The sequence below is a fragment of the Amblyomma maculatum genome, chromosome 11 (genome assembly GCF_055883805.1).
Source record: "Amblyomma maculatum isolate TAMU_Amacu chromosome 11, ASM5588380v1, whole genome shotgun sequence".
Classification (NCBI taxonomy): Eukaryota; Metazoa; Arthropoda; class Arachnida; order Ixodida; family Ixodidae; genus Amblyomma; species Amblyomma maculatum.
Window position 1 is genome coordinate 56,803,789 of NC_139354.1, and position 14,644 is coordinate 56,818,432.

The window sequence follows — 14,644 nt, forward strand, 5'->3', positions numbered from 1 at the left end:
TTATAATTGTGTTATAAACGCTGGGATTTCAAAATACCTGACAAACGCAAACGTTCGTGTTCAAGCTGTCGTTTTTTTCGATCCATCTACTCGTCAAGAGGCGTCTTGATGGAGCCAATTGTTTATTTTTTATTAAACGAAGACATCAGCCTAAATGCGCGTAGAAGTTTTTCATGACGTCAAGCAGAACTTATCAATATAACCACACATTTCGGTGGCCTTCTACTGGCTGCGGAAGCGTGGTCTTTCGATAGGTGCAGCAGATACATGTCTCTATAGCTACTAGCGTTTTTTTGCCGCCTGACGATCTCTGATGTCCTTTTCACGCTGTTGTGTTTTGTTGAGAACAGTAACGTTCTCTAGCGAGACTGTCGGCCGCAGGTAATTGACGTCGCTGTCGTCTCCCGAAGTCTGCTGCTGTCCGGTTAAAGTCTCCGTCGTTGTCGGCGTTGTCTGACTGTAGGTCGACGTCGTGTTGGACCAGACGCTAGCATACTCATACGTCGACTCTGAGGGCAGGTCATAGATTATCTTATCACGCTCCTGATTCAGGTCCAAAGGCGCATCCCACTGCGACTTGGCGCGCCTTATGGCGACAGCGCCCTCTACGGTGCAGTCGTTTCCCGAAGGGGCGCTGATAGGCCGACCGAACAGACCCATTTTGTGAAGGGCCACAGCCGCAGAATTTAGAGTCTCAATGTGGTCGATACGCATTACAGTCTTCTCAGTCTCGGCGCCATCCTTGTCGCCGTCTTTCTTACCGGGCGTAGTTGGGAGATTAGGACGAGCGACGGCTGTGGTCTCTGCAGCTGTCGGGGCTCCCGATGCCTTTGGAGGCTGACGCAGCTTTTTAGTTTCTCCAGGAGCGTCTTTGTCTTTGTTTACCTGAGTGACGTCGTGAAACTCACTTTCTGCCGTTGGACTGCCGGCACTTGTATTGCCGGTAACGTGCCTGCGCGGGTGTCTGTGGCGACGTCTAGAGGTCCTCTGGTCTTCTTCCTCGCCCTGGTTTTGCTGCTGCCTTCGTTGTAGAAGCAGCGTGGGGAACACGGTGTCCTGATTTGACGAGCTCGTGCTAGCTGGCAAGGCGCTTGTAGGCTGCCGGGGGAATATGGTGTCCTGAGAGTCTGTGTCGTCGTCACCGGCCTCGATGATTATGAACGTAGGGAATCTGGCCATCGGCGAGAATGGGCCCATCGGTCCACCCAGAGGCCCTCCCAACGGTGCCCCCAATCCTCCAATGATGGGTGGTCCCATGCCCATTGGTCCCGGTCCCATTGGACCACCCATTCCGAATCCATGGAAGCCACGCATTGGATCCGGCTGGTCATAAAGGCTCAAGGGGGGATGGCTATGCTGAAACAGTGGTGTCCTTTGTCGCTGCGGCATCTGAGCATTGGCGGCGCGGAATGGCTGCTGCAACTCGTTGAATACCGAAGGCTGATTAGATCTATTTTGAGCGCCCGACTGAGGTTCGGCAAAACCATCAGGCATAGAGGGGGCTGATGTGTCCGGCATGCTCATGACGATCGGGTTTACGGAGCGTGGATAGTCAACGTTCGCTAACTCAGGAGGCGGCTCCTGATAACGCATCTGTCGACCGGTGTCCAGGTTAATGGGGATACCCGTAGCACCGACGAACGTGGTCGGCTGTCCCGAAAAAGCATTTCCCTGCATCTGCTGCATTCCGTCTGGTGGAGCGCCCATTCCGGGGTACGGCGTTGGGGCGGCGTTGGCGTTTACGGAGCGATATGTCCCATCCGGCTGTTGCGTGATGCATGCGGGCTGGAAAGGAAATGGAAACTGCCGCTTCAGCAAGGACAAAAAACGATGCAAAAAGAAGTTGCGAACGCGAAACTCATTCGCCAGCGCCACATCTGAAATAAGAAAAATGGCGCACAGAATTCGCCTAACGTCTGGCTCAGAAAGGCTTCAGCGTTCCTGTTTGTGCAACGCACATAAGATGGATGTCATGTATTTACTTTCGATATGAATTTTGGATCCATTGGTTTGGCGCGCTGTGCATTGCGAGCTCTTAATTCACATCTGATATGCACAATAACATGTAATTTGTTTCGCTGCCGTATCATGAATGAAGAATACAATTTGTTTGTTTGTTTTTTTCAGGTTTACCGATCCAAACACTGAGTTAAGAATTTCCGAATTTGTTTAATTACAGAAGATTGTGTTAGGCGTTTTCCTCATTAATGCTAAAGTAGAATGCTGTTTGAAGCGAGATATCAACATTATTTTGGCAGTTTGCATCGTTTTCTCTTTGAAGCGGCAGTTTCCTGAGGGATCCGCACCTTGTGCTTTGTAGCAGTACATTCAGCAATAGTTTTGTTCTTAACCACGCTGTGAACTGATACTGCGGCAGGTGGAATCCCTCAAGCAATTAAGACCTATTCGTTTTGGCTGGAGCCTTTCTGGGACAGACAGTGAAGCGAAAGAACAACGCATTTGGCGAAGTGTGTTTTATGTTTCAAGATTGTTCGTTAAAGATGGTCGAAATATCAATCCTAATATATATAAAAACAGCGCTCTGTATTCCGTAAGCGACAGGATAGAGCTGTTCCATGCGCTGCGATACTTGATCCAGTTCCCCGAAAGTCCTGTGTTCGGAGTCGTACGCCTGCTTCACAGCTACAAAAGGAATTACTTTCTCCAGTCATATTACTTACGTTACTATTTTACATTTTGAAAACAATTGGAGGGCGTTGAGTTTCTCTTTGTTCGCAGTGCGCGCCGTATTTTGCTACGAGTAATATATTTAGAAAACGCGGGTTCATCTTACTCTTCATCCCTAACAATAGTTCGTTTTGGCGGTTTGTGAACTTGGCGGAAGAAAAAATATCAGATGAGACATATAAGATGGCAGCGGCATGCTGAGATTTTTTTTTTATTTTGCACCATTTTGCCACGTTAAGGATCAGAGAACTAAGGGGCACAGTAAATTCACCGGAAGCGTTTAGGTGCTACACAGCTCCGTTATATGAGACGTCGTCGAATATGTCACCTCCGGCAATTTCGGCATCATATTCAACCAACATAACAAGGCCTTTAATAAACATAAAATTCCTTCTTTTACGTTCCAACCTCTAATTCATACAGGGTCTTGAATATTTGGGGGCTGGGATTTAAAAAATTCCTAGGCAATATCTACTACCCTATTCCAGCTGAAATAACGTTCACAAAGTAGCAAAATATCGTCTACATTATCTGATAAGTGATTCAACATCGGTACTTGCCTATATTTTCCGAAATCGAGAAACAACTGCTCTCGGCGGCGTGCACAATTTCCGCAGAAGAGAGTCGAAAAGCTATTTTGACATGATGCGTCATCTGTCGGGCAGCGAGGCAAGCGCGCCGACGGCCGGGATGGAGCTTGTCTCACTGATCGACAGATGACGTATCATGTCAAAATAGCTTTTCGACTCTCTTCTGCGGAAATTGTGCACGCCGCCGAGAGCAGTTGTTTCTCGATTTCGGAAAATCTAGGCAAGTACCGATGTTGAATCACTTATCAGATAATGTAGACGATATTTTGCTACTTTGTGAACGTTATTTCAGCTGGAATAGGGTAGTAGATATTGCCTAGGAATTTTTTAAATCCCAGCCCCCAAATATTCAAGGCCCTGTATATCTCCCTCTTTTTGCCTGAATTTCTGTCACTCTTGCAAACACGAGCATAAAACAAATAGAAAATATGTTTAAGGTGAAGGGTCTGGAATTGGTTACTCGACGTGGCAAAGGAACGCTATTTTCTTCGATTGTACTTTTGAACATATAGCGCCAACAAAGTTGAAATCAATTTGAAAAAGTAGAGGGTCTGGACTGAAAGCGAAAACGTTTGGACGTTGCTGACAATCAAAGGCTCCTCGAGGCCAGAATAAAACAATTAATAAAATCCTCGACCATCGGCCAACTTCCTCCTGCCGCAGCTTGGGAGAAGGATCACGAAAGGACACTGGATCGAGTTTGCAAGCAATGTGGGCGCAATAACTGAGCTGCACAGAATCACTTCACTGCAATAAATTTCAGGTCTGTGGCGATATTAAATTTTAGAGGACCCTACGGAGACGCGAGTGTTTTTGAGACACGCTTCTCGAGGACACACGTCTTCGCACACTCCTTTACCTAATAGGCTGTGGTAATGCATGACAAAAGCTGCATATTCACTTCAAATATCGCGGGAGAAGAGCAAATAAGGAATCCTAATTTGTCTATATAAAAAAAGACAATCAAGTTGGAAATCAAGACGACGTTACCCAGTTACAAAGTGACTTCTCATGTGTTCTTGAATGGTGTTCTAAAGGGAAAATGAAGTTAAATACTAAAAAATGTGTTCATGTTACGTTTGCACGTAAAAACATAAGTTAGCCTCAGAGTATAGCATCAGCGGTATTGTAGTGACACAAAAAGTGGCGCATAAATACTTAGGTGTGACACTTACAGTCGACTGTTCATGGAATGCACATGTGGATACCGTAGTTGCAAAAGCCGCCAGGACCTTAAACTTTCTACAGCAAAATCTGAAACACGTGCCGCCTTGTTTGAAATCAATAGCCTACTTAACGTACGTTCGACCACTGCTCGAATACGCTTGTGACGTATGGGACCCTTGGCAAACAACACTGAGCAATAAAATTGAAAACATCCAAAATAGAGCATCAAGGTTTGTCCTGTGTCGGTACTCAGGAAATGATAGCTGCACCGTCATGAAAAATGAATTCGGATGGGAAACCCTCTCCTCTCGAAGAAGGAAATTACGACTTAAACTGTTGTACCAAATATACCACAACAAAACAGGCATTCGAAAGGAAATATACTTACATAGGCCACATTATGTCTCTGCTCGCACAGATCATTGTTTTAAAATTTTGGAATACCGTGCCAGAACTAACATGTATGCAAGTTCCTTTTTTGTTCGATCCATCAATGAATGGAATGGGCTTTCAGGTCATCAAGTGCGCTCCATAAATGAAGATGTATTTTTTTCCACTCTGTAACCCCCATGCTGTAGCGCCCTCGGGCTAAGCGGGGTAATCATTGAATAAAGAATAAATAAAAAATCTTTGCTACACTTCGGTGCTTTACCTATGAGTATGCTTAATTTTCAAACAATGATGCACCTGATCTAATAACTTTTCAATCACATAACTAGTATCTTTAACAGCGATCGAATGTGTTCTAACGCGTTCTACTTGTGCAATTTTATTTTACATGTGAACCACTCCTTATTTTACGCTAGCAATCATCGGGAGGAATAAAGTTGGACTATGTCATGTTAAGTGGAGAAGTATGGGAGAGGCCTTCGCCCTGCAGTGGGTATAGTCAGGCTGATGATGATGATGATGTCATGTAATGTGATGTAAGCTGGTGGTTTTCAAAAGTTAGTTTAATTAGCACGCACATTTTTAGGTTGAACAACCCGTTTGGCTCGAAATCGTTACGTTTATGCCTACCGCCAGAGATGAATGTAATATTTGGCGACACGCTTTATTTTTCTCTGACTAATACGCATGATTCAAAGAGATTGTACGAAATTGCCTCTCATGCATATGAGTAAATTCCGAAGTTTGCCGCAGCCCACCTTTGAATTCTGAATTGCTTCTCGCAAACGGAATAATTTCTGGTTGCCAAGCTTCATATTCCAGCTCCATAAGTCTCGGATAAAAGAAGGAGAACACACCAGCACTGTCGTAATGTAATCAGAACCTCTCCTGTAGTTTTAAATTTGCGCAGTTCAATCGCCAATATCTGCGGCCTGGTGGCAAATAATTGTCTCATGTACAAAATATGATACCGCAACACCTAACGCCCAATTACGCTGCAATAATGCGGATGAGAAAAAACGATCTATAACCCCACTACGTGGACCCCAGGAACTTGAATTGCACGTAGTTAACCCTTAGATGCGACAAATTGGTTGCATTGAAACCTCGTTGAGAGCTGCCATACATGGCCACATCTACCATACAAAATAATATTTGCCACACGCAGTGCATGACTGCCAAATCGTGCATCAGCATACTGAACGACAGAGCAGACATTTAGAGTTATTTGTTTATAAAAAGGAAGGATCTGTTTTTTCCATGGCGGACACTCGCTCCACCCCGATCTCCTCTTAAAAGGGAGAGTAAATTTCTTCTCCATTTTACCTCCTGGCAGCATGGCACGTGCTATATCCCAGCTGGTTATTTCTCATAACCGTACAGAAGCCTGGCTAAAATGGCTGCGTCAGATGTCTTACAGTTGCAGCATTTCGGATGGCAGCTAGGGGCAATTGTGACACAAACGAGGTGAGCTGTACGCGCCAACAGGGCTCTATCTAACGCTATTGTACGAGATGTCAGTAGAGGCACTCTTCCACCAAGCTAAGATTTTACTACTCAGTAATTATAGCAAGTTGATGAACTTGCTATCTGAATGTATTGCAAAGAGAGTGCTCATTACGGGAGCAAGTCATATGCGAGAGGGGCTTCCCAGGTCATGAAAGCGATGGGCACGAGGACACTTACCGCTTGCTGCTGCTGCTGCTGCGAGTCTAGCGGGCCATAGCAGGCTCGGGCGATCAGGGGCATCAAAATGCAGACTCCCATGAACATGACCACCACCAACATCACCGACATCGATCCCATAGAGCGCCAGATGCTCGAGCCAAAATCTGCATGAGGAACAGGCGCCCATTTTGTTCGAGGATATGCCCCAAGTACACTGACTTGGACTGAGTCAATGCCGAATTAAAAGGCGATGCATTGAAACCCTCTCAGCAGTCGCGGCGCGTTATGTCAAGCGCCAAATTGCAGCAACCACTAATGTCCATGCACAACTAATTCCGTCCAATTGAGTGAAGAGCATTCCATGCCAATGTATGCTGTCTATTTTGTTTTTTGGTGCCTATTAATAAACTAAACATGTTGCTCAAATATTCCTCTCCATTTACATTTTTATTTGTTCTTCAATATCCGCCGGCATGCGGCCTTATCTCTGTGATTCCAGCGCACAAATCTATTCTTACCCGTTGTTTGTTCATGCTCGTTGTAGCGGGACGCAGCGTTATCATTTTTCGTCACATAAGATATTTAAAGTTGTGTCGCGAAGATTCTAATCACTTGCGTCAGTTGCTACCATTATCCAGGTTATACTATTCAGAGTGCAGCTTTTATTAAGATGTTTCTTCTCCGCCTGTTGGCAGGTCCGACGGGCATTTGTAGATAGACGACCCACGAGCAAGCTACCTGCTGTCAACGCCGCTGTTTGCTTAGTTATTTTGCGGACGCAAGTCAGCCCCAATAAAGAGTTTATTCCAGTGAATCTAAAGACTCCTCATTTGTCGTCAAGAACATTGTCACCACTACGTGTCATAATTACGTAAGGATCGAGGCTAGAACTAGAAGAAGAATATTACTACGTGGTTTGAAAGAGAACGGAGCAAGGGTTGAGGGGAAGCTTCACTTCGCAAGCCAAGCCCGACTTTAGACAAGGTTTGCCTTCCAGTAGAAGTCCTCTTATCGAAACATGGGCTTAGCTTGCAAACCTAAGCTTCCGCCACAACCTTTGTTCAGTTCTCTTTCATAGCTGTTGTGTAAGTTATTCGTCCCCACATTCTGTCATTGCATCATTTCGGATTTCCTGCAAGAAATGTGTAAGTATAGAAATCGACCTTTCAAGCCGGAAGCCCTTTATTGACAGAGTGTTAGGTCATTGGCCTGAAGCTTATAGCAGGCTATCATATTGCGTTCGTATTTTCATACACACATATACTGTAGACTAGCAATGGGCATCTCGAACAACTTTTTAACCAATAAGGCATTACTGCTTTAGGCTTCATGGGCATTCGCGCCTTTTTACTCCTCTCCCGAAAAAAAAGGTGCACTTAGAGGATTAGACTCTTATAAACTTCGAATGTTCACATGCACTGAGTGGCGAATTTAGTTGTTAAAATCAGATGAAATGTCCTTGTTGTAGCCTTTTTATTTTGCCTCAACACAGAGAGTAGGAGGAGTCACGCCACGCAGAATTAGGTTGCAGGTATGTTGGCCTACAACACAGCAGCCAGCGGAGTAATACACGGAATGATCTTCACTCCAGCGTGCGCCATGATTATGACATATGAACTAACCTCCTATGTCACTTTGATGCCATAGTCTATATTTATGCTCAATTATTTTATGTGGCAGAATGTTCTGTAGCTTGACTGCTCTTTCTTAATAGTCCGCGTTCAGTACAAATGTTGCGTTATTTTGAAGAAATTTTTTTTCAATGTACCTGATTATTTTCTTCTTTTTTTACGGCTCGAAGCTTTTGAATGTTAGGGTTGGTGTAGTCTGCTTGTGCCTTATCTCATTTCGCATTTTATATATTCCTGAAATGTGTTTACATTTTTCTAGCCACTGTACCATCTGTAGCGTATATTCCCGCTTTTAGATGCGGTTCCTTTTTATATGCGCCCCTCGCTTCTGCAGTTCTACGGCGATTAATTATATAGTAAGTAGGCTTATAAGTATTCATAAAGACATTATATGCAATGCATGAAGAAGATTTAAAAAAACTGAAAAAAACTTTTTCTCATTCCGTTAGGTTTTTTATCATTTATTGTCGCCGTCCCGCTCTTTCTTTTTTTCCCAGAAGCTCGTGCACTTGGAGGACTTGGCAGGCTTCAAGCTGTGGCTAATATGTTTTACGGGTGTTTGGGCCCATTCACCATGTTGGTGCTCTGATGTAATTTCCAGTCCGAGCTCTCTAGTTGTGCAGGTGGAAGCGAACTTCTGTGTGTGCGTTAAACCAGGACTGAGAACTATCTAACAAAACCCCAAAACGCTTTAAAGACCGTTCAGTTTAAACCTCCATTTCGCTGCTTGACTTCTACGGCGGATGCGAAAAAGGAACAAGAGAAAGCGTACGCCTAAAAATTCTCCTAAATTTTCGTTCATAACTGAGGTCATCTCAACTGATTACAACAATCTTCATGTTCTGCCGCATAACGTTGTAGCGCAAAAATATGTATGCGAGGCAGATTTGACAGAACAGAACGTACTACTCATCGTTTTTCTCAAACTCGTCGCAGTATACTTTTTCTGCTCATCACTGAGTGTAAGGTTGTCAACAGTGCATGTGTGCTCACGTTCTTTTTTTGTGTGTGTTTGTGTGTTTCCGCCCGCTTCGAGAAGCCGTCGAGGAAAGGAAGGCGGGGGGGGGGGGGGGGGGCTTTTTCTTGTTTCTGTTATAGTGTGAAGTGTCCCTGCATGTGTGGTTTGCCTGTTTGGTGTCTTTCTTAAGGGGTGGGGGTCTCGCGCATTGAAGAACACTCGGCCGTTCTGTATTTGTCCTGTTGGTTGGTGCGCGAGGCTCCGAACGCCGTTGGCGGACCCCTTCAAGCACCCGCAGGTGTCTGTACGTTGTTTTTTTTTTTTCTTTTGGGTGTGTGTAACCGACAGTCGTCAATCTCGTGCGCATCCTCGACAGTTGCTTTAGCGAACTCGACCCCGGCTACGGATTCCGCTGAACTGTATCAACGGGGAAGTGGGGCATGAATTCTTTCTCGGAGGGCGAACTGCGTGCGAACCGCGAATGGCGGGGGGGTAGCCCGACGAGTTGCGGCTCGAGCTTAGGGAACGACTGACGTTCTCCTGCACGCTCACATAGGACAGCGGACCGCCCTAAGCTGAAAGGCGACCCAACTCAGTGTGTGTCTCTTCTGTTATTCTTTCGATTGTGTTGTAATTAAACTTTTGTAATTAAAATAAATGGTCGGCCGGATGAACATTTATTTACAAACGTTTGTAAATTTTTTCCCAAGAGACTTCGAGAACCAACGATAAGTTTACTCTGAACCTCTTCAAATGGGTTGAAATCACAATGTTTTCAACAAATTATGGTCAAGACGGCGGTATTACTGGGCATGATAGGTGCTCAGCAATGCTTGACAGAGACGACAAAATGTAGATTACACAGTACGTCGCTGGATTGGATCTATACAATTGTTTCCTTTCTGTACACTCTCTTTGCTAGTAGTACTTACTTGCTACCTTTTTTTGTTATTCTCTGGGTGAAGCACACTCGCTGCATACAACATTAGTGCGCTTTTGCTTGTAGGGGTTGCCAATCGATCTCTAAAGAGCAACGTTCGTTTAATAACGAATCTGGTTTTGTAACATTATTTCTATCGCCGGCCAGAAGAGACCCCTGAAATGGTATTTTGCCCTCGACTGAGAAGATAGGAAGGTCAGTCAAAAATGTACCGTAAGATTTTAAGGGAATCAAATGAAAGTATGGGTGACCGCCTGGAACTTGAATTGAGCTGAGCTAAATGGAACTAAATTAGTTCAATATGAAGAGGACGTTTTTCATTCATTGCACTATTGCAACTAAGCTGCATGCGTCATCATACTTCGTCTGCTTATGCTCATGTACTCTATAGCGAACACACCTCCAACAGATGTCAATAATCATAAGTCGGAATTATGTTTCCGAAAAACATACCCCTCTTTTTTTTCGAAACTATTGTTCTAAATCTTGATTAGTGGAAGGTATATATAACGGTTTATTTTCAAATTTATTTTTATATTACTCAGCTTTGAGTTTGATACCGGGGCCTGTGAGTAGCCTTACTTGTTTAGATATCATCATAGTGATGTCACATCCAAGACAGACAAAGTTAAAGGGACATGAGAAATGAACAGAGAAAGCAATTATCAAATACAGTCACTTATTAGTTGTTTCCGTGTATGTGATAGTTTTATTAAAAAAATATTTTTTTTTTCTGTTTGAAGAAATTCATAAATGCTGCATACTTATTACGGTTTGGCCTACAGGTCTGCCGGGCACAGTCACTTGAGTTTTTCTGTTTGACAGGGACGCCTGCGGGATAGGCTGAACCTTTATGCAAATAAGCAAAAAAACCTAAACTCAGACGCGCAATCACGCCAGCGTTTTAACTTAAATTTGAAGCCTTCGACGCCAAAAGTGCAGATGTTAGTAACCTGGAGAACCTCAGCTACACATATTTCACCCAAGAAACAACCCTCAATGAAAACAGCGGCCGCGGCCGTTTTTCGTAAATGTTTCATTTCGCTTTCACAGTGTAGCTTCTCATGATTGTAAAACGGGAGATCAAAACGCCATTCTGCACTTAACAGAAAAACACCCATGATGACACTGTCACATTAGGCTTCACAACTTTGCCCCATTTGCGTAATTGCACTGAGGCACAAAAAATTCCAGCATGCCCACATGTTTACACATTTGACGAGCTTTACTTGCAACAGCTTCTTCGAGGAATTGTGAACTGCGCGGAGGTTGCAATAGGCATACGCCAAACATAATCCGTGAGACGCGGCCTAAATTATAGCCTCTGCTACACTCTAAACATAGTAACCTATGTAAATTGAACTATATGTATTTATAGTAACTTTTATACGTCAGTAAGCTATGTAGAAAAATGTTAAAAGTCGCCAGTTTTGAAGTTTTGGTCATGTTTTGTTTATTTTTACACAGACTAAATGTTACAACGGCCAATATTTAGGCGCTTCAAAGGTTACCATCAAAATATTGCCATGTAACGTTTGCACAGTAACATATGAACAGTATGGTAACCTATATCCCGACAAGACGGGAGATGTGCCCTATACGAAAAAGACCGTGTCTCTTGATGATTGTTTGCCTCATCATCTCTGGTGCTTTTGCCACGGTCCGCAGCATGATGAGAAAAAACGAAAGCGTAGAGTCTCCGAGTATATGTAACCCTGCTGGCGTATTCACGGACTGGAAAGAAGATATCTAAAGCCTATGCGAAATATTTTGCAAGGCACATACGTGGGTCAACTTACTGCAATTTTCATCACTGTTGTCGCCGCAGTTGTTATGGCCGTCGCAAGCAAAGTTGTCGGCGATGCAGCGATGGTTGGCACACTTGAACTCGCTGAAGGTGCAGAAGGCGCTCCCAGCTGCGCCGAGAAAAACGAAGTGAATATTATTAGGAGAATCATATAAACTTGAACTTCATTGTTGGAATCATTTTGTGTCCGTGTATTTACCGCTACAAAATGATTCCAACAAGAAATTACCAACTAGCCCAACTTAAAATGGTATTGAACTTCATTGTACGCCTTTTTGTTTTTATACACTGTTGAAATAACATACATGTTTATTAGATATTTTTCATTTGCAGAAATAATATATTTTAGAATCACTTCGAAATTGCGGTCCGTGTGCCAGTGAGTTCGAGCTGTGCTCGTATATTGAGAGATTTTACTTGATCCTCCAGTAACAGAGGTGGTCTCAGCAGTGATTCAAATTGCTTTGTCGAAAGCTGCTTTCTGCTCTGAGGGGCCAGAAAAGTTCTATTAACAACCACTTTTTTACGAGAATTTCAAACTTTTAGTTGAAAACGTGCGTCAAAAATACCTACTTCGCTTCACTTTCATAAAAAAAAAAAAACATAATGGCAACCTACGTGTTTGTACAGGCACACAGGCCCGCAACGCCGGACATAACCATTTAAAGAAATAACTCTTCGGCCTGAAGCAGCGAAACAGTTTGTGTACCGGTTCACACAGGTTTGACAAATCTGTTTCGTTAAATTGTGTCGAACGGATCTTTACCTGCATGCTGAAAAGGGCGTTTGTGGTTTGGTTAGTTATTTAAAGAGAAATGAGATTTATGATAAATAACTAGAAAACACCTGCGCGAAGCCTCCGAAGAGAGAAAAGAAATAACTTCTCTGCTCCCTTCGCGATCATCTTTACCGTTTCTCTTCCTCTGTGATTTGGTCAAAACCACTTGAAAGCTTTCAGGTTTTCCGTCCCCCAGTGCATGATATTTTTTTCTTAACAATCTGTACTACGTAGTGTTAGCTTTTCCTTGTAATGTTGCAGATATGCACATCCTTCGAATTTTTATCTTCTCTATTGCTGGAATGAATATATAAATGGAAGCAATATCTTTACGATTCCAAATAAGCTGTAGTACGTTTCCCCAGTGGCCTATATTATAATATATACCTCGAGTACGCCTGACACTAGGCGCGTAGCAGCAGCCTAGTGTTGGCGCGATGACGTCATCCTGCGGCAATATAAATATGCGTCTCTTAAAATGAGTTGTTCAATTGTTTAATAAGAAGCTCGTGACAAACACTAATATAAACGACATGATAGCAGAAATATTGCTTTCCGCAGGTATGAGGATGCCTTATGATAAGTCACTTCATTTCATATTCCTCATAACGCCTACCAATTTATTTAAGCGATTGTTTTCTTTATGACGCTCGTTAGTAGTAATCCTTACGGGCCGCTATCAGAAAACGATAATCGAAAGCATTCCACCGGAGGAGCGCAGGTTATCCTCCAAATATTCGCTCTAAGTGAGAATTACTTGCTTACCAAATTGAAATCCTCGGCATTGTTTTAAGCAGCCGAAACGCCAATACGAAAGTTGCTTTGGCTAATTAGATCTTCGCGGCTACACTGGTAAGCACCAGGACAATGACGACGATTGAGCACATCACGTGCACTGCTCAAAGCTTCTGCATCTTCCAACTTAATTTAATGTATATATTTTCAATGTGTTCTCGTCTTCTCCCATCTTATCACCTCGATGTTGTATGGTAATGCCAAGACCTATGATCTAAGATGCGAACACCCAAGGCCGCAGATGTGTAACAATTGTGAAGGGCACTCTCTACATCACAAAATACGCGCCAAAAGACAATTTTACTTTTTTATGCAATGGGAGTAAACCCAGGCAAGTGCCTTTCAAGATCAAGGAAAGCCTTATTCTGCCGAAGAAAATCCACTTTGCTATTTTGTGATCAAAAGAGATGCTTGGCACGGAAACGAATCATGTGATACCTCATTACGAAGCCGCGCTAGCCAGAATAAATTTCACACTTGTCTTCGTCAATGACCCCCTCTCGAGCGGCATGCAAAACGTGCCGGCGCATTTAATTGGGATGCGAACGTGACCAGGGCTCAAAGTATCAGTGACTCCGCAAGAGGGCAAAGCTGATCAGGCCTTACGCTGTTTCTGCTACTATAAGGACGCAGTGCGAAAAAAGCTCGATAGTGGCTTCAGCAAACCCAGAGGCGACTTCGAATTGTTCTTATAAAACGGATGTTCATAACCCTTCGACAACGGGTCTATTAGCCTATCAATACAGCCAGTGACGTTATTATAAATAAGAAGCCGTTGCATGATGTAACCGTAGCTTCAGGTAAGAAACGTGCCATATGAAAGCTGGATTTGGTGATATCTCGAAGAGATTACGCCTTTTTGGTCACAACAGTGCTGACGCATTTGTTTTGGATAAGAAGGCTTGTTTTACCTTTCGTATTTAATTTTATACTTTCCAATCCGGAAGGTCCTTTCTCTTCAAAGCAGTTTCATCACAGTGTTAACCCCAATCTTACTCGAGAACTTTAGCCAAGAAAGTTCAACTCGTTCTGCATCTTTCAAACGGCCGTCACCGCGTCAGTGCCAACGTGAAGGTTCCGACCACTTACATTGAATTCATCTCCTCAAAAGCGCCCCGAATCTTTTTCTTCTAGGCACGAGCTGCAGATGAGCGACCTTCCTCCTGAATTAATCGTGCGGCATCTGCCCTCATATGCATATTCGCTCCTCAGAATAGAACAAGAATTCGCGG

The 14,644-nt window shown here is 43.6% G+C and overlaps 1 protein-coding gene across 1 annotated transcript in view; it reads right to left on the minus strand.

The window, feature by feature from the left end:
• Positions 1–282: 282 nt before the first annotated feature.
• LOC146173837 (uncharacterized) overlaps positions 283–14,644 on the minus strand; it is a 29,247-nt gene continuing 14,885 nt past the window's right edge. The window contains exons 4-6 of the mRNA XM_084584583.1: positions 11,832–11,948; positions 6,522–6,667; positions 283–1,785 (exon numbers count right to left, since the gene is read on the minus strand). Coding sequence (XP_084440709.1) covers positions 283–1,785; positions 6,522–6,667; positions 11,832–11,948 — 1,766 coding nt within the window. The remainder of the gene's footprint in view (positions 1,786–6,521; positions 6,668–11,831; positions 11,949–14,644) is intronic.